The 19,786-nt window shown below is 40.8% G+C and overlaps 1 protein-coding gene across 1 annotated transcript; it reads right to left on the bottom strand.

The window, feature by feature from the left end:
- Positions 1-17,219: 17,219 nt before the first annotated feature.
- Positions 17,220-19,519, bottom strand: CITED2 (Cbp/p300 interacting transactivator with Glu/Asp rich carboxy-terminal domain 2). The gene is made up of 2 exons (XM_082855481.1): positions 19,307-19,519; positions 17,220-18,846 (listed from the first exon to the last, which is right to left on the bottom strand). The coding sequence occupies exon 2, from the start codon at positions 18,836-18,838 to the stop codon at positions 18,020-18,022; it is 819 nt and encodes a 272-aa protein (XP_082711607.1). The 5' UTR covers positions 18,839-18,846; positions 19,307-19,519; the 3' UTR covers positions 17,220-18,019.
- Positions 19,520-19,786: the final 267 nt, after the last annotated feature.

The raw sequence follows: 19,786 nt of genomic DNA, 5'->3' as shown, positions 1-19,786 counted from the left end.
CTTGTAGAGCAGGTCTGTTGGTGATGAATTTTTTTTCAGCCTTTGTACATCTTAAAGAGTCTTTATTTCACCTTAGTTCTTAAAAGACATTTTACTTGGTATAGAATTCTAGGTTGGCAGATTTTTGTAGTTTAAGATATTGCTTCACTGTTTTCTCACTTGCATTTTTCTTATAAGAAATCTGCCATCATCCTTATCTTTGCTCTCTGTACTTAATATGATGTTTTTCTCTGGCTAGTGGGAATAGGCACTGTTCCCAGTCCTGGGTGAGCACCAACTACTGTTAGCTCTAATCCTTTTGGGTGGTTCTTTCCCAGCAGCAATCACCAATACTCTGTCCTGTGAACTCTAGCCTCCTTATTTTCCTCAGACTCTTAGCTCCATCTCCTCAACTCAGAGAGTCAGCCAGGCTTCTCCAGGACTCTTTTTCTATGCTGTCTGGGGCCTGAAAACGCTCTCAAAGCTGTAAGCTGAGGCAATCATGGGATTCACTTTGTTTCCCGTTTCTCAGTGACCAGTGTTCTTCACGGCCTGATGCCCAGTATCTTGAAATCTATTGTTTCATATATTTTGTCCATTCGTTTTGGTTGTTCAGACAAGAGGGTAAATCTAGCTCCTGTTATTCCATCTTGGTCCTTAGCAGAAGTCCTTGGAGCTGGTATTTGTCATGGGCTTAGACTTACTGGAACTCTATCTGTTGATCATTCGATGTTGTTTTCCCTCTTACTGACAAATGTTTATGAGAAGACAGAATAAGATAAAGTTGAGGTTAGGTAGAGAACACAGTATTACCAAGAATTTTTAGCAAAACAAGTCTGATCAGAAAGTTCAATACATAAATAAGTAAAATATAATTTTCTCAGGAAAGAGAAAAAGAAATTCAGGGTTGAAAGCTTAAGTGAAATTGTATTTTTGACCTGGTATATGGTTCACCTCTCCACCATAGGCCAGGAACCTCAAGCAGAAGAGACCCACAGGGCCTTGAGGAGTGCGCACACAAGTTGTCAGGCTCATGGGTCCTGGTTTGTGGCAGGAAGGCCAGAGCTGAATCTTAGTAGGTCCTCCAAAATGTGGAGAGCCTCCTCTTCAAATAAAGAAACCTGTTACAATATAAACAAATGAACTTTATAAACTTATAGAAACAAGGGAGAAAATTTCCATTTTGAAATGGCATCTCATTAGGAGAAATGACTGCACAGTTGTTTTTTTTGTTGTTTTTGTTTTTGCGGTACACGGGCCTCTCACTGCTGTGGCCCCTCCCGTTGCGGAGCACAGGCTCCGGACGCTCAGGCCTAGCGGCCCTGGCTCACGGGCCCAGCCGCTCCGCGGGATGTGGGATCCTCCCGGACCGGGGCACGAACCCGTGTCCCCTGCATCGGCAGGTGGACTCCCAACCACTGCGCCACCAGGGAAGCCCGACAGCACAGTTTTTATTGTTCATTATTTGGTTTTAGAATATCACACGTGGGAAAAATCTGTGGATCGTTGTTGATTTCTTAAACTGAGTGTTGATACAAGTGACCTGAAGTTCTGAATGAAGAAAGAAATGTTATGCGAGTCCAAAGACATTGTGAAGTTGGAATTGGAGGTAGTTCTTCCAGATCTCAATTTTGTGTGACTGGTGGACGTGGCTGTTCTGGTTCGGACCTGTTAACACAGGTGAGCCCTGCGTAATGTTAGCCATTACCAAATGTTTAGACAGTGATGACTAGCTCAGCAGAGTGTAATCTGCATTCATGGCAGTGCACATTTGTGTGGCACACCCCAAATGCTCCCCAGAACACCATTCTGAGTTGAGTTGTCTGTGTGTTACAACATGGTAGTTTTCTTTTCTGTGACTTCTCTTTGTGTTGTTTGTTTTGTGCATGAAAAATATATTTGATGACAGGATTTGAGAAAAGTGAAGCAAAAGAACTTCATGCTGGGTATTAACATGCAAGTTTTACATTGAATAGAGGCATCTTCAAAGAAAGAGTTGTGGAACTAGTGAGAGATTGGTGGCAGTCTACTGTGAAGTATACTTCAAACATAACCTCAACTCGGGAGGACTGACCAGAAATTAAACAAACTGGGCTGGGAAAAGCATGTTCCAGACGCATGTCATGGGGAGATTTGAGAACGGGAGAGTGAGCACCAGCTTATAACACTGGTGAAAGCGTCCCCATGGGGGCCATGTTATAATGATACCAGACACAGTGGATGTCATTAACACTCATTTCTAGATGTACATCCCTTCTCTAAACAAAGTATATTTACTTGATTCAGTCATACTTTTGACCTTTAAACTCCCTGTTTAAGACAGTATAGGTTGGGTTATACTAGAAATAAATAATCCCACATTCTCTGCAGTTGAACACAGTAAAGATTTATTTCTTATCAATGCAAAGTCTGCTGTGTGCCCAGGTGACCCTCCAGAGCCACTGCTATCCATGTGGTGACTCAGTGATTGAGGCCTGTACCCTCTAAACACATGGCCTCCTCAGTTAAAGGTCAGGGAGGGAGAGCCTGCTTTAGCCTGGAAATGCTGATGTCACTCCTGCTCATGTTTTAGTGGACAGAATTAGTCACATGGCTCTCCCCAATTCCAAGGGCACTGACTCAGCCCTCAACTTGGTTTCGCTAACACCCATTAATCTTTCTGGCTTCAGGTTAAATAATTATTTGCTTCACATTTGTCTCTCCCGTTAGACTGTAAACTCTGCATTACTTATTCTGTCTTGTTTCCCCAGCCTTTGGCATACTCAGTACCTAGTATTTAGTTAGTCAGACATTTATAAATAAATAACTACTTGGGATAATAATAGGCATCTGGAAGTTTTTTTTCTTGATAATTGTCAGTAATTTCTGTTTTACTAGCTATAGAAACATTCAAAAGTTATAGACAGTCTGATTTCATAAGTGGCAGACGGCAAGCTGGGAGACATTTACAAACCCATAGATTGTCAACAGCTATTCTAGTTTCTGACATTGCGGTAGTGTCTCATTTATTCATGACACATCATTCCTGCAGATAATACTGTTCATTTTTAAAAGGATAGATTATTTAAAATTTTCTTTTTTTCCCGACTGTAAATGTAATATATGTACATTATAGAAAAACTGAAAAGTACATACATCAAATATAAAGAACTCTAAATTCCAGTGTTCAGAAACTACTGTATTTTGGCATATTCATTATCAGACTTTTACCAACACATATCTTTATCAGGTTGAGCTCAAACAGTAAAATGGATTTTTATTCTGAATTTCTTAAAATTTTGTCACAGCATTTCTACTTTGCATTAAAGTCTGTTAATGCATCATTTCCAATGACTACATAATGTTCCTTTCATGTCTAAACCATGATTTACTGAACCATCCCTTGTAAGTAGACATTTAGATTATTTCCAAAAGGTTTTTACTACATAAAATGCTGCAACAAATATTGTGATGCATAAATGTTTCTCCATATTTTGGACTACTTTCTTAGAAGAGATTCACAGAAGGAAAACAGATAATTTAAAAGGTAGGAGCGTTTATACAATCATAGGGACACCTTTAAAATAGTCAGTAGTTTTAAGCAAACACAGGAAACATCTAATCTGCTTAATATTCTCCTGTGAGCTCTTGGGGGGTTTAAAATGTTCTTGTCTTTTTATGTAGCAGTCAAAAAAGAATTTGAAAGTAACTTTTATGTGATCAGCACTCATTGCATGGGACAGTATCTCATTGGGTAGGCCAATAATAACATGCCCAGCATTTCCACACTGTCGTTTATAGCAGGTCCTTTTTTTAAAAAAAAAAATTAATTAATTAATTATATTTTTGGCTGTGTTGGGTCTTCATTGTTGCGCATGGGCTTTTTCTAGTTGCAGCGAGCGGGGGCTACTCTTCATTGCGGTGTGTGGGCTTCTCATTGCAGTGGCTTCTCTTATTACAGAGCACGGGCTCTAGGCATGTGGGCTTCAGTAGTTGTGGCACGCAGGCTCAGTAGTTGTGGCTCGCAGGCTGTAGAGTGCAGGCTCATTAGATGTGGCACACGCGCTTAGTTGCTCCACAGCATGTGGGATCTTCCAGGACCAGGGCTCAAACGCGTGTCCCCTGCATTGGCAGGCGGATTCTTAACCACTGCACCACCAGGGAAGTCCCCTGTAGTAGGTTCATAATGTTCGAGAGAGATACATCTGAACTCATCTGGAATCCTTCAAGTTACAAAACTATTTTAACATGTCGGGTTTTTTTCCCCAGAAATTTCCATATTTGCACTGGCTAAAGTACTTACTGAAATAGTTTCTTTAATCACTTTTTCTTCCCTCCACATTGAATAAATATGGCAGAATCATTTGCAAAACAGAGTCACTAGTCACTGCCAAATTCAACATTCCACTCTTTAATGTATTCAAAACTTATTTTTTCTCACAAGTAATTATCATTTTCTTAGCCCTCTTTACTTTCTTTGCAGTTTTTCCAACAGCACCTATAGATGGCTTGCTTTGAGGGGTCCGTGTTTAACAAAAAAACAAAGTTTTTATTGCTCAATGTGAATTTTTGCCTATGAGAAGGGAACCACAAAGCCTGAAGAAGATACAGTTATTGGACAGTCCAGGAGCTCAGGCACCAGCTGAGTGACTATCTTGGGAGCTGTCCTTAAACATCCGCTAATTCAAAATGACAATCTACTCTCTACGTCAAGGACTTTCAGGAATTACATGTAAATGCATAACCACGAACATCAAATCCATACATTCCAGGGATCCCCTGTGATCTTTCAAAACACATTAATAAGCAGGACAGTTATAATTTTCCCGTTCGTCTAAAGGAGGAAGATAAAGCCAGTAAGGACATAATTGTCTTGGCCAAGGTCATATAGTCCATAAATGAGGCTGCTGGGATGAGACTGAGATTCAGGAATAGAACACTTTAGAAATTGAATCTTCATTATATACATGAGCAGATGGAATGGAGCTGAGTAAGACATTATTCCTGAGAATCAGTGTGATGTAACTATAGGTGGAAACAAAAGTAGACAAGAGAATAGGAAATCAAATCATCCTACAGAGTAATCCTTACAGAATAATGTCTGCACAAGAGATGACCTCAGTTTACTCATGAAGGGAAGAGAAAGTGAACTGATATTTTTGCCATATGCTGGCTGCAAACGTGTAGAGAAAATAGCAAGCTGCTGTTAGTTGAAGGTGCATCGCAGGAGCAGGCAGCACAATTTCTTTTCCCATCAGTTTTCACCCCTGCCCCCACTTCTACTCTGCAAGGGATCTGCCAGAGTAGACATGTAAAATAAGTATCGCGGTTAAGAATAGAACGTTATGCTGTATAGCTGAGTAGAAAAGGAAAGGCGTTTCTGATAGAATCTAGTTTTTATCACTTGAGGAATTGTGTAATTGTAAATAGTATCCTAGATAGTAGTTAAAGATTTTATTATCTAGAATGCAATACATATTTATCTGTTCAAATATGAGTATAATTAATTGGACAAACTTCTCGCTTTCTAATTCAAGGCTTATTTCAAATGCATTATTTCTGAGTAATACATGCAATGATACAAATTCTGCTTGATTAAGCTTGATTGACTTTTACTGAGTCCAAAACTAATTGTGCTGCTAGAACTAAAAATATAAATTCTCTTATTACTAACAGAAACCGTAACTCTCACTTGGGAGCATTAAGAGACAGAGCCCCATGAATAGTCTGTAAAACTGAAGAGTTTGTAGGGATGCTGCGGTAGTCGGAAGATTTCATTTTAATCCCACCTGTAACATGTAGGACCTCTGGACTTCAGTTTCTCCATCTGTGAAAGAAGGACACAATGATATTTACTCTTCCTACCTCCCAGGATGATGTGAGGATCAAATAAGGTAAGGTTGATGTCTGTGTAAGATTGATGTAAGATTGTCAGTGTTGAGATGATCGTTACTGACTGTAGAAAAGCCTTCTTTCTCCATAGATTATTTGTGAAATGGGAATGTGGTTGGTCCACATTGGCCATTCACAGTGTGTGAGAGATTAGATTCTGGCACATGGGAAAAGGACAAGGTTTTTTCCCTAAGGACAACCTTTTTTCCCTAAGAACTTTTTTCCCTAAGAACTTTCTAGACCAAAGCAGAATTCCTAGTAGGATCTTATATTTTTGCTTTGGTCGATTAGTCTATATTTTGATATGAAACGTAGAAGATGGTAAAGTGGGTTAATGAATAAAAGAAAAATGACAGTGGTAAATGTGGCTTGGCCTCAAATAAATTTCATGGTCTATCTCAGTTCCCCTATCCCTTCCTATTCATTCACTCGCTCACTTACTCATTGAATGAATATTTATGAATCATACCCTATATGCCAATTTTGGCTTCCTTTTAGTTTTCTGCATTTGAGGGCATTGCTGAGCTATAGGAAGATGACTGCTTCAGTTGCATGTCTCCAGTGAGACTGTGAGTTCCTTAAGGGTAGGAGATATGCCTTATACTTTTATTCTGTCCTCTATCATAATGCTTAGCAGAGTGCTAGGAAAATTTAAGAAGCCATTAAATAGTTATTGGGTTTTTCTTAAAACCACATAATATTTTTATGGTTTGATAATTTTTGAAAAGCACTGCCTTGCAGGTTGGGTTTCTTAGGGGATGGCCTCTGCGTTGGAGATTAGCACCTCCACACTGGGAAGTGGCTGGGGGATGCTGTTGGAAGCAATGTCTATGGAAGCAAGGGGTAGGAAGCAGATTGGGCCGAAGAGAAGATGGGCTGCGATGCAGCCTGGGTACAGTCCTCAGCTCACCCCATGGGATGCTCTGAAGCTAGGATGGCCTTTCACAGTTGTTCTGAGTTGGGGTCAGAGAGCCATGCCTTTATCCGAGTCATTCGAGGCAGGCTGCCTGGGAAAAGGGAATGATCTTGGGCAAGGTGACCAGGAATTCTGAAAGAGCTGTGGGCCATCTGCTGGCAGCATTCCCGGCAACTGAGGGAATAAGTTCTTCAGTCCTGAAGGGAAGCTTGGGCAGCAAGCACATCACGGTGTCCATTGCTCATTGTAATACTGGTGCAAAGGATGTTAGAAACTTTACCTGGGGAGGAAAAAGGTGAAATTTAATACTGACACGTTATATACCTCATATTTTTCATGGAAAAGGTCATTCTTATGTCACTCACTAGTGTAGGTATAAAATAAAATTCCCGCAAACATGTATTTCAACGAAACATTTAAAAAATTTTGTGTCAGTGTTAGTAGGTATTAGGATGATTTTGTTTCGTGTGATTGAATCTAACTCAGATTAGTTCAGGGACAGGAAAATGTATTGTCTCATGTAGCTAAACTTCAGGAAAGGCAAAGTTGCAACTAGACTTCAGGGACTCAGATGAATGATAGTAGAACACTTTTTTGTCTCTGCTTCTCTCTTCATATTGTCTTTACTCTGCCAGACTAGCTCCTTTAGTACAGCTGGCACTATGGCTAACAGCAGTTTCCAGGCTTACAGTTTCATCACTAGAAAAAAATTAAAACTTGACCTCTCTATTGTTAAACTCCTTGGGAAAGGTTTTATTGAGTCAGGTGTTATCCATGGACCAGTCGGCTGCAGCCAGGTGGATAAGTTATAATGATTAGACCAACTAAGTCTATCTGGGCAACCCTAAACAAGCATGGTCATCAAGTAAGATCATGGGAGCTCTTATGTGAATATATTACTGGAATGGAGAAAGGGGCATTTTGTGGAAGGGTAGAGCAAGCCATGAGTAGATAGAACAAAGGATGTCATGTAGTAGATTTCTCTTTCCTCCCCCACGCCACCGTTTCAATCTTACCAGACTAATTTTATATTCTTTTTTGGGTTTGGCATATGGACCAATGCATTTTATCATGGAAATAGACCACAGAGCTATCAGTAATCTGTTCATAAATACTAGGTTCTCTTCACTTTGCACTGAGATTAATCACCTGCCTACAGTACATGATTTTCTTGGTTCAGAGAAATTGTTGATTAATCATATTAACAAGGGAATTTTTGAAATAAAGACATAATGATTATATATTTCTTTTTAAGAGGATATTTATTTATATTAGCAAATGTCACTTTATAGAAGACATTTCAACCTTTATTAAATAAACCTGCTCTGAGTGATTTATAATATAATTTTGTTGGCGATACATCTTTATTACATTAAAGTAGACTTATTTGAAAATGTAAAAACTTTTAAAATAGTGCTTCTCAGTTCCAGCAAAAAATCCATGCCTTGAAACAAAAATCTCAGAAAGGGTCAGCTTAGCTTTTAACTCTTCTAGTGATGGAGTTGCTGGCCTACCCCACCCTGGGTGATTAGTTTAAGTCAATTGTGTTAATTCCATCCCATGGTAAAACCAATCCCAGTCGTTGATTGCTTCACAAAAGGGAATGTGACACAATACACTGAGGGAAGGAGTGCTTCTGTGAAGTTTTCTTTTCCCTGTAAGAAAAAAGAAAAAAGAAAGCCACAGAAAGAGACAGCCATTCTTTTGGACATTGTTGGGTCCATACATCATGTAAGTTCTGCTAATGTCACCTGTCACCAGTCTAAGGTGAGGCCAGCACTGAGGATAGCCCAGTAGAGAGATGAAAAAAACCCAAGTCCTTGTTGACATTATTAAATTAGTGAATTAACCAATCTGCCACAATGTAGGGAGGTCTCTCAGAGAGGAAGACACTTGAGATGGATTTTGAAGTGTACTTCAACAATGGGATGAAGATGAAAAAGGACCTTCCAGGCACAGGGAACAACATATGCAGAAGCACAGCGTGATTAAATAGGTGTTCAACTTAAACTCACTCAAGATAGAAAAAATAAAGACAAGTCTGGGGATATTTCATAGGAATTATACGTAGCTGACAGCTGGGGGTGCTGGGTGCTGAATCAGGGAATTAAAAGGACAGATGTACCTTCTCTCTCCATCTGTATTTGGGGTCATATGGTCTCTTAGTATTGCTTTCTTCTGAGCAGGTGTTCCACTCCCCTGGATTCATGGAATTGGCTAGTGCGGTGAGGGGAGAAGCCTGCGGAGCACCAACTCTCCTGTTGACTTTGGCAAGCTAGTTTCTCTGGTCTTCAGTGTAAGTACAATATACGGCCCCAGAAGCACATCTCAGGCTCACATCAAGATAATTTCAGTTTAAGCACCACTGTGATCTGACTGTAGTTTCTCTGTTGGAATTTTCCTGGTCAGCCAATGTGCTAGCCTTCAGACAAGCTAACTGGCTGTAGTCCAGTCCACCAAAGTTTAAGGTAGGAGCAAAGGGCCTACAAAAGACATTGAACTGGACGGGCTTGAGAGGCAAGAGGAGAAACAGGAGAGAGGAATGATTTAAGCGTCAGAGGAAGATAGGAAAAGGATTAACGACCTGCAAATATCTTTCTGACTGATGCACATTCTTACCACTCAAAACATTCCTGTAGTTTTAAAGCTGTCCTCTCTCTAGAATTTCTCTCAAGGTATAAATGTCCCCAGCAGGGCAGAAAATTGAGCCACTGGTACCTGAGTGAATGGAAGGCAGGATGAGAGCACTTCAAAAAGGGAGGATAATTAGGGTAAAAAAGTGGAGGATTGCTCAAAGACAGTCACCTTTTGTCAATTTGTAATTTTAGAGTGTAGTGAGCAATGGTGCCTGGGCAGAGTGTTATCGAAGTGTCCTCGGCTTGTCTTTAATTTTGAAGGTTATAATAGGTCACATGGGATATTGTATGTTTCAATAACATGAGCAGCAGTGGAGGAGGGGCAATTTCTTTAGGCATGTGACACTGTAGACTGTCTAACAGTTGCCCAGGAGAAAAATGCAATGGTGGCCTTAACAGACCTTTAGCTACACCTAGTGGCCAAGTAGGGAAAGGAGCAAATATTTTATTGTAATATTGTATCATGGTTCTTTAGCTAAGTTACTTTTATAATCAGTTAAGAATTATTTCTTGGGTAGTTATAGGAATTATGCTCTACAATTATACTCTACAATTCCCACTGTATAATTATTTTTGACTAGTCTATTAGTTTATCGTCTAGCTAAATAACTGATTCTCCAAACTGGAGGAATGTTGTGGGGGAAAAGAGAGAGACCGTGGGTTGGGAAGTTGAGGAAAGGGAAGTCAGTGGGCGTAGCGGCATGCCTCCTATCTCCATGGTAACTCTTAAGGACCAACTTACAGTGTTTGACACCTGCTAGATTCCCCTACTTTAGCATTATGTATAGGATTGTCTCTTTGAGAAAATAAACAACGATAACCGTGATGATGATGATGATTGTGGTTCAGGAAGAGTTGTCTGAAGGAAAGAGAGGGTAAACATTTAAGAGTCTGTTATTTCTGAGGTTGGAAAAAATGAACTTAATCTGTAAGAAAATAGAACAGAATCTGAAATGTACACCTGATCAAATTATTTTCAACAATGTTATATAGTCACCTGTATCTTTGCAAGTGCATGTACTAGAAATATTTTGTGGGTGGCAACTTTTTGGTGTTTGCTTACAGATAGGGAAATCTCAGTAGCCAACACTAATGGTCGTTTTGACATTGAAGTGGAACATTTATAGACACGATTCCAACCCTTGGAGAGATGACTCAACCGGATCAGGTCTGTGGCTCACCCCCAGGCTCACAGTTAGCTTGGAGAAAGAACAGCAAGAAATGATATTTCGAAGGGGTTTTATAATATTTTACTCCAACTTTAATGATAGGAATGGGTTTATGTTTCCTTCATGAGAATTCGAATACAGGATGTATTAATTAAACATACACCTTCATTTTACTGATGGAGAAACTTGAGCCAATAGTGATTAAATTACCCAGCTATTTGGTTGCAGAGCTAAGGCTACAATACAACTCAACGGTTTTTACTCCTGATCTGCTATTCTTTTTACTCCAACTATTAATGGAAGAGTTCTCCATTTCAGTAGAAGACCAAAGCAAAAGGAAGTGGGCTTACACCTACATCAAGAAAGTTTCGATAGATTGAGGGAGATTAAGTGTAAAATAACTAAATATTGTATTTTTTATGCTAAGATGTTTATTTTTCACATATTAATATTCTTAAATCAGCCTGAATCTTATAATTAATGTTAAATCATAGTTGCTTCCAGGCAGTGTGTGCAGTTGTGATATGGTCATCTTTACATGGAAGAATTTAGCCACTGACATTTTCACTTAATAGATTATAGAATTGACAAAGCTAAGGTGTTGGCTTAATTTCTGAAAGAAAACTATTTCCTATCCAGCAATATGTAATTCAATTAAGAAAAAAACAAAATTAGTTTAAATCACTGGTATTCTTTCATTTGACTTCAAGTGCTAATGTGGTGAGGGTGTTAGGAAAGAATTCAGCAGACTCATCTTCCATGCTATTCTTGCACTGGCAGGGGCCACACTTAAGGTGGAAGAATCTTTATTATGGGTTTGAAAAAAAGTGTAGACCCAAATCTTGTGAATCCCAAAAGGAAGTGGTATGTAATTTTATGGATAGATACGTGTCATAGTTGTGTTAGTGTAGTTTACAGTTTGTGTACATATAATGTAGTGGGTTTTTCCCTGAAGCACTCTTATTAAGTTGTCTCATCATCTTACAATCAGTGATAAGAATAGGAGTAATTTGGTTTAGAACAGCAGTGTTATGTATTAGAAAGAACACTGTCTTGGAAGCTAGATCTATAAAACAACTCAGCCTCCTACTGGCTGTTTTGCCCTTGAGCAATTCACTTCCTCTTTAAATATCAGTTTCCTTATCTAAAACTGAAATAATGAGTTGTGTGTACCTTGAAAGAATATTGTGAGGATTAAATAAGATTATGTACGTAAAGAGCCTACCACAATGCCTGACATGTTGCAGGTACTGAGCAAAGTCAGCCCAGCCACTGGAAACTTGAGTCAACAAAATGATTTCAGTAATGCCGGCTGAAGGGTGCATTTCTCTGATTTGGTCCCATGTAGTCTAAAGAGTATTTCTCACCATTTCAAAATCCATGCCCCATTAGTCAAGAAGATTTTTCAAAGTCTTCTACATTATGTTTTACAGAAAGTATAATATATTTAAGCGTTTTCTCCAATATATAATAGTATGGAATATGTTTTTTTCAAGTTACTGCCCTCTTTTACCCTCTTCCCATTATGATCTGCCTCCTAGAGGGGTAGCCCCACCCAGCTAAGAGTAATTGCTCTAAAACATGGTATCAGACAGCGAGACCTAAGAAAGATTTACATATTTATTTTAGGTTCATATTAGGAGTATAGAAGTTCAATCACTTTTTACCTCCTGGCCTCATCGTCCGTATATTTGCTAAACACATTGGGTAAAGAGAAGAAACGTGGAACTAGCCATCATCCTGCGTATCCTCCTTCAGAGTCAATCCAAATAAATGTAATGGGACAGTATTTACAAGGTGATCTATCAATTTTTATGCACAATTTTACTACTATGTGTTTGTCAGCATGGAGATATTAACTGTCAGAAAGCCAAGGGAAAAAAAAATTTTTTTAAAGCTAGGATACCAGAAATTTTAAAAAGCTCTGTGGGCCAAGCTGCTTAAAGAAACACAAGGCCAAATTTTATACCAGTCCCTAGGGAGATACAAAGAGAAAAGCCTTCAGTAGCCCTGATCACATTTCCGTCAGTCCGGGATACTGTCTCCTACAGGTGTTCACAAAATAATATCACGACCTGGAGTTGGCTGTCCTGTCATGGCTTTTTCTGATTTTCTGCTAGCTGGACTTTCACTCAAGCCTAAAGCTTGCTTCCCACCCAGCCTTCAGAATGGATTGACAGGATTCCTCTAGCACTATTAACTTTCAAAGCTGCTCATCTATTTGCATATCTCCGGCAAGGCACGCCACACCAACCTGGTCTTGCCGCAGGCTGCTTTGGAGCCAGAATTCCTTGTCTGCTTTGTTCAGCAACCCGAAATATACTCAAGGAACCCCTCTACTTGAGAGGGAAGAAAGGGAAGGATTCCAGGATGGAGCACAATGGCCAGGCCATGGGAAAATTCCAGGAATCCTGTGAGCCACTGTCCTTACCCCACGTCGCGTGCCCTGCCTTACTAATCTTTCGGATTAGTTCAGCCTAATGAAAACCAACAACATAATAAAGCAAGTAATGATACTCATCGTTTGTCTTTCGTCTGCTTTGTTTCATTCTGCATGCCTTGGTTTAGCCAAGCAGAATTCTCCAGAAGCCCTACCAACCAGCTCCTGGGACTGACAACTTTAGTGCTCACCTTAGGGAAAGAAGTAACTGATAAGGATCCAGCCACTAAAAACTCATTGTCTGTTCGTAGAAAATATGGGTGTGTAGGGGGGTTGGTTGATATTCTCTCTTTCCCGAGGACCATGGGTTCGGTTCCTCAACACAGTAGACCCCTATTTCTCTTAACTTCTCTTTATTATGTTCATAAATAGCAAAATACTATAGAAATTCACACCGGCAGCTCTTAGAATATTTTCAATTCATTATTTAGCATTACTTATGAAGTTAAGTCTTCCTGTGAAGGGGAAAACATTCTTTGCTTCAGGTGTCAATTTTTTTCAAAAATATAGGTGGGTCTTACTATAAGGCAAACTAAAACTCTTTATGAACAGTACACTGTTTGTTAGAAAATGTCCTTATATTGTTTTTTCTAATTTAAATAAGTATGGCTACCAAGAAAAAAAAATCATTTTTCTCCTTGCTGGATGAAAATAGGTCAAGTAATTTAAGCCAATCCATTGCAATTAAAATTCTGACATTGCCATTGTTCCTTCTATTCTGAGGGGAAAAGACAAACAGAACACATAGTAATAGGGGTTCATTGGCTAAGTTACTTGATGTTACTACCTATGGGGTCTCTTGCTTGAACCTGCCCGGGAGCTTCATTCTGATGATAGTAGTATAAGTACCAAAATGATGAATACCATCTCTGAGGCTGTGTCTCTCTCTTGTGCCAGTAAAACAATAGAGGAGAGGAGAAAATTGCCGATGGCTTGAGTCCTAAATTCCTTGAATTCTACATGTATTTATTTTGGGGAGATAATGTTATCTGCCAAGTTTATTTTAAAGTAAATTTTACTGAATCAATTAGGCAGCAACACTCAGTCTCATTAAACATCCTGTGGCCCTTTTCACAAGATTAGAGCCTGTGGCTTGATCACATTCCAATGTAGGTAATTTCATTCTGCATTCCTGGAGATTCTCCTCCACCTTTCTAACCCCGTACATCAAATGCATTATTATTTGCACTGATCCCAAATCGACAGTTCTGTTGTGAGGGTGAAGAGTGTGTCAGCTTTAACTGACAGGCTAAAAAGCATTGCTTTTAGTAAGAAAATCCCTTAGCCAATGCCTATTTTGAAATTTCAAGTATGTACATTTAATCATAAGTTAAGGTCTTTGGTAATAAGTAAAATGCTCTTATTTTCATAATGGGTGTTTATTCTGGAATCTTCTTTGATAGAAAATTTGTTTCTCAAGTATATGCTGTTTGCTTCAAGAGAGAAAATGAAGTCTTCAGAAATGGTAAAAAACAAACAATAAAACAAACAAAAAAACCCCTCTTGAGCAAAGACTTTTCTTTGACCTTCTAAATAAATTCCACAAGGGGGCGAAAACACCTAATGGTCCAGGACCGCAAGGTTTATACTTCAAAGCTGGCCACCCATAATAGATTAGTGGATTAATATTATGCTCTAAAGGATCTGGCCTTTAATGTTGACATCAATTTATTGCTATCCCAGTTTACAGTAGTAAAAGTCTTGGAGACCATAAACTTCACAATAGATGTCAGCCTTCTGGTACTAGTGCTTTAGACTTGCACCCCATAAACAGTGGTGATTAGGTAACTGTTCTTCAAACACCCATCCATAGCTGTAACGTCTTTATCAGCTCCAGCAGGGATACTGCCACCAGGATTTTTAGCAGCCACAACAGAGGTATAAGTTTTTTATAATGTGTTCTTCTTTTTCTCATGTGTTTTCTATGATATTTTGCTGTGGCTTATCAGTGATCTCTTCTTGAAAATCAAGAGTGTCTAATTGTGGGCAAAGCTTAAAGAATAGAAGCTCTCTTGTACCATATTAGAACTTTTTGAAAAACGGCCAAGGTACAGAGGTCAAATTTCCCCATATGCTACAAGCAACTTAGTAGGAAGCAAGACCGCTAAAGGTTTTGCAAATGTCTGCCAGTAGCCTGGTGATCTAGGTCACTGTACAGGTTTCATTAATCAGGTTGTTCAAACAAGGAGTTATTTTTCCCTGCTTAAGAGACCTGCAGATATCACATAGAATCTGCTCAATTGTTGATCATGAAAGAGTTTTAATGAAACAGAGATCATTTGAACGAAGGGGACGGGAGAGTTTGTACTGAAGAGAAATTGTGCTTTTAACCCAGCTTTTCCTGTTGAGTCCCCTGTTCTGGCAGAGATAGGCTCAGGATCTAATAATAGTTCCTCCGGCTCTGCATCTCCACATACGTGTTCCGGCGTTAGAGCAGCAGGAGGAATTTAGTGACAGAGCAGGTGTTGTGGCTTATTCCCTGGCAGAATAAATGGTGAAGGGTGGTGGCAAGGCAGTTCTCCTGATTCCATTATGCAAAAAAAAAAAAAAAAAAAAAAAGTGCCTCCAATGTCCTTCCTTTTTATTTTCTTCCTGGCACAAGTGGAAAAGAACTAGAATTGTTGTATTAATATGTATGCAAACATATTTTTTCACTTGAGCCTCTGGGAAAAAAAAAAAGAAGGAAAAAAAAAACTTGCTGTGAAAATGCTTAGCCAGGAAGATTTACTGCTGATTGCAGATTTATTATTGACATGTCTTAAGTGGAAAGAAAACTTCAGTTTTAACTATTAATGTGGAAAATCTGGATCAGCCTTTAAAATGGAGTAAAGAGCTTTGAACGATGTATTTTCAGAGAAATTATTTACTTACAACATAATTTTTAATAAGGAAGTGTCAATTAAGAGGTGTAAAAAGAACCCAGTGGAGTATGCATCTTAATTTTAATGGCCTGCCTTGGAAGTAGAATTATAGAATGTAGGTGATCTGAATTATACTGAAATCAGCTTTTATGCCAGACTCACTGTAATTTAACACTTCTGTATACCCTCCTCTCCTGATTTTTTTATTATGAAATATGGGATTTAAGATTAGAATCTAAGAGTCTAAATGAAATGCTCTTTTAAAGGATTATTTGTGAGATTTTCCACAACCTACATTTCTGTACTCCTCCAGTAGGTTATATACAAGACCATATTTTTTCATGAGTGTACCGTGTGTTGCTCTTATAAGCTAGGAAAACATGAAAGGGAAAACAAAATTCTTTCTCCTTCTAACTGGGATCATTTGAGATTTTAACAATATTACTTTTTCCTGTGCTTGATTATATAGGGCAAAACTTGACACCTACTTGACTGTAGTTACGTCTTCTTGATAACACATCCAGGTAAAATTAAAAAGGATCTTATCCTCATGTCCTTTGCACCCAATGCCTGTAACAGTAAAAGCTCAGAATTCTGGAAAACAGGGCATGCTTGAGAGGGAACATCTTGTAAAGATTGTAATTTGACCTTTGCGTCAACCTTGCTGAGTAAATTTTAAATATTCTAAGAGAACAAAATCGAAAGCCTCAAGGTGGAATACCACTCCCTCTTCTTCTTAGAACTATAAACCAGCCAGAAGCTTTTTCAGAGATTAAGCTAGAAAATGTGTGCCTCTCTTTAATACTTTTGCTGAGAAATAAAATTCGTCACTAGAGATAAAGGTAGATTTATATTTAATGCCATCCTCATCAATCTTCCAGTATTTTATTCCAGTCTACCTCCACTTAAGTAGTTGAGTCAGGTATAACCAGAAACACTTGATTTTTCCCCTCCCACCCTGTGAAATAATATTTATAACATTTAGTATTACAAACCTTTTAAACTCTGGAGTACGCTTGAAGATGATGGCAATTAAGAAAAAAAATGCTCTTTGACAACTTCGCAGCTTTTGATTAAACCACACCAAGAGGCATGTTACAGTGATAACAATGAAGCATTATGCCAATTATGTTAAATCCTGCTCTCCGCTTTAAGCTCATCATGACCTGTTTTAGTGTCCTGTAATTTATCCTCTGGAATGCTTACTCTCATCAATAAAGTGTTCAAGAGAAAAAAAGAAAGCCACCAAAGGGAATAACCACCCCCAAATGACTTCTAGAAAACAAGTATTTCTTAACTTTTTATTGACATTGGCAAATTAAAATAGAATAAATTAACAAGTATTTTTTCAAAAAAATGTTTTGTACAAAAATACTGTCAAAATTTCCTAAAAAGCTTTCAACACAGTAGTATCTTTTCATGTACTGAATATAACTATTAGCACAGTGTCAAAAATGTTGAAGACAGAAACAAAATAAAAATCTGTGAAATGTTTGCCACTGATGACATTCCACACCCTATTATTGTCTGTACATATCGGGGAGGGGGACAGCCACCTTGAAAGTGAACAGTATGACTTTTCCTGATCCAGAATGGTTTGGCCCACATCTGTTTAATCTTCCAGTTTAGCATATTTTAAAAATTAGTCTGTACTCAAATGCATAGTTAAAAATATGAAGCGAGATGGCAGAGTTTGTGCAGTAATATCTGCCCTTCAAAGTTCATGCAACCAACTAATGCAATTTTTCCTTTCCCTCGTAAATCTGAATGCAGTTCAGTCATTTGAAACCATCTACAAAATCCACAAGATTAAGCAGTTTGCCAAGATTAATATCTAACAGTTGAGCACTGGAGAAAGTGAGGAAATAAGGAGTAAAAACAAACAACAAAAAAGACCAAGTTAACTAGATATTTCAACTACATAAGGGAGGTGAATGTCAAGGCTACAAAAACGAAACAAAAACAGAAAAAAAAAAGTGGCAGCAATTTTTTTAAACCAATTTGTACAAGTTTATAGTTTACTTTGTTTCCAAGTTCTCAAACCTTTCACGATCTGAAAAGTGAGATACTGTGTCTAAGGGAATGTTTTTTAATTCACACCGAAGAAATTGGGGGATTTGATTTCTTTCGCCGGGATTTCGATCGAGTCAACAGCTTACTCTGCTGGGCTGTTGTTTGCACACGAAGTCCGTCATAAAATCAAACTCGTTTTGCCCCAGCCAGAGTTCGGGCAGCTCCTTGATGCGGTCCAAACCCATTTCTATCACTAAGGACATAAGCACTTCCTCGTCGATGAAATCAGTGTCTATGACATTGGGCGGCAGCATTGCAGCAGGGACGTGGGCCACGGAGGCGGGCATGTTGCTGCTGCCGCTGCCGCCGCTGCCGCCGCCGCTATTGCTGCTGCCCGCGCCGCCGCCCGAGGTGCCCGCCGAGCCGCCGGGGGTGCTGCTGCCGCCCGAGCCGCCGGGGGTGCTGCTGCCGCCGCTGTGCTTGGGGTTGCAATCTCGGAAGTGCTGGTTTGTCCCGTTCATCTGGTGGCCTGCAGCAGGGTGCAAATCCGGCATGTAGTGGTTGTGGGGATAGGGGTGGTGGTTGAAATACTGGTTGTTGAGCTTCTGCAACTGCATGCTGGCCGGCAGAGAGCCTCCCTGGCTGGCCACCGGGGGGCCCATGAACTGGGAGCTGTTAAACCTGGCCCCGGGAGCCAGCGCGCTCGGGGGGTGCCCTCCGTTCACAGTCCCCGGCCCCATCGCGTGCCTGATGCCGCTCGTGGCGTTCATGTTGCTCGCGCCGTAGTGTATGTGCTCGCCCATTAGCGCGTTGAAGGCGTGTTGGGGCTGCTGCTGGTGATGATGGGGGCTCGGGAACTGCCCCACGCCCATGCGGTGGGCAGGGTGGTGGTGCAGCCCGTTAGTGCCGTCGGGGAAGCGCCCGTGGTTCATGGCCATCATATGGTCTGCCATTTCCAGTCCTGAAAGTGAAAAGGGCAGACGGTAAGCCCTGCGCCACACGTGTCGCCCACATCGGTGCACCCCACTTTTTCTCGGCTCTGGCCCCCAGGCTCACCCGACGCACTTCGGCTGCGAATCATCATCCCGAGGATCCCACTAGGAGCCTGTGCACCCGGGCTCGCCACCAAGGCGGACCTGCCACCCACAACAGAGCCGCGCGCTGCACAAACAGCCCTTTCCCCTGCGATCGGGCGGGGGACCCAAGCCCACACCCCCCTCTGCTCCCCGAAGTCGCCTAATAAAGGAAGTGCCCCGTAGCTCTGCCGCGAACTTCAGGCATTAAATCAGCCCTCCTCATCCTGTTGTTGCACATCCTGTTGTTATTCCCCAGCTCCGCCTCACGCTCTTCCTCCGGGCAAATCCAGCCCTCGGAGGACTGGGCTGGCAGAAGCCCCAGCCAGCTTCGCCCGCCGCGCTTACCTTCCGTCCTTGCGATTTCTGCTCCGAAGACCGAGGGCGGGATCGTCGGGTCCAGGACCGGCTCAGCAGCACATAGAGGGGGCCTTTCTGGCGTGCAAGGCGCTCGCTGTCGCGAAGTCGGCGCCGAAGTCTTGCAGCAGCCGCTGGGGCAGAATCGGAGCCGTTCCCTTTTATTTCCCCTCTGCTGCCCTCACAGCTCGGCAAGACCGCCCGGCAGCTGCCAACAATGAGCTGTGTTTCTTAGGGCTTTGGCCACAGTTAATATAAGGGATTTCAGGAAGGGCGGAGCGAGAGCCTCCGGGAGGGCGGCGGGAAAACGCGGATTCCGGCACATCGGGCACACCGGACCGGGTCGGGCAGCGAGTCCCCACTGCCGGAGGCACGTGCACAGAGGCTGCGGGCCCAGGCGCCGCCCCAATGACCCCGGATGCTGGCTTCCTCCCGGCCCACAAATACCAGACCAGGCCGCCCCCGGAGCAA

This window comes from Leucopleurus acutus (assembly GCF_964270905.1).
Source record: "Leucopleurus acutus genome assembly, chromosome: 15".
NCBI lineage: Eukaryota > Metazoa > Chordata > Mammalia > Artiodactyla > Delphinidae > Leucopleurus > Leucopleurus acutus.
This window is presented reverse-complemented; position numbering and strand designations above follow the sequence as displayed.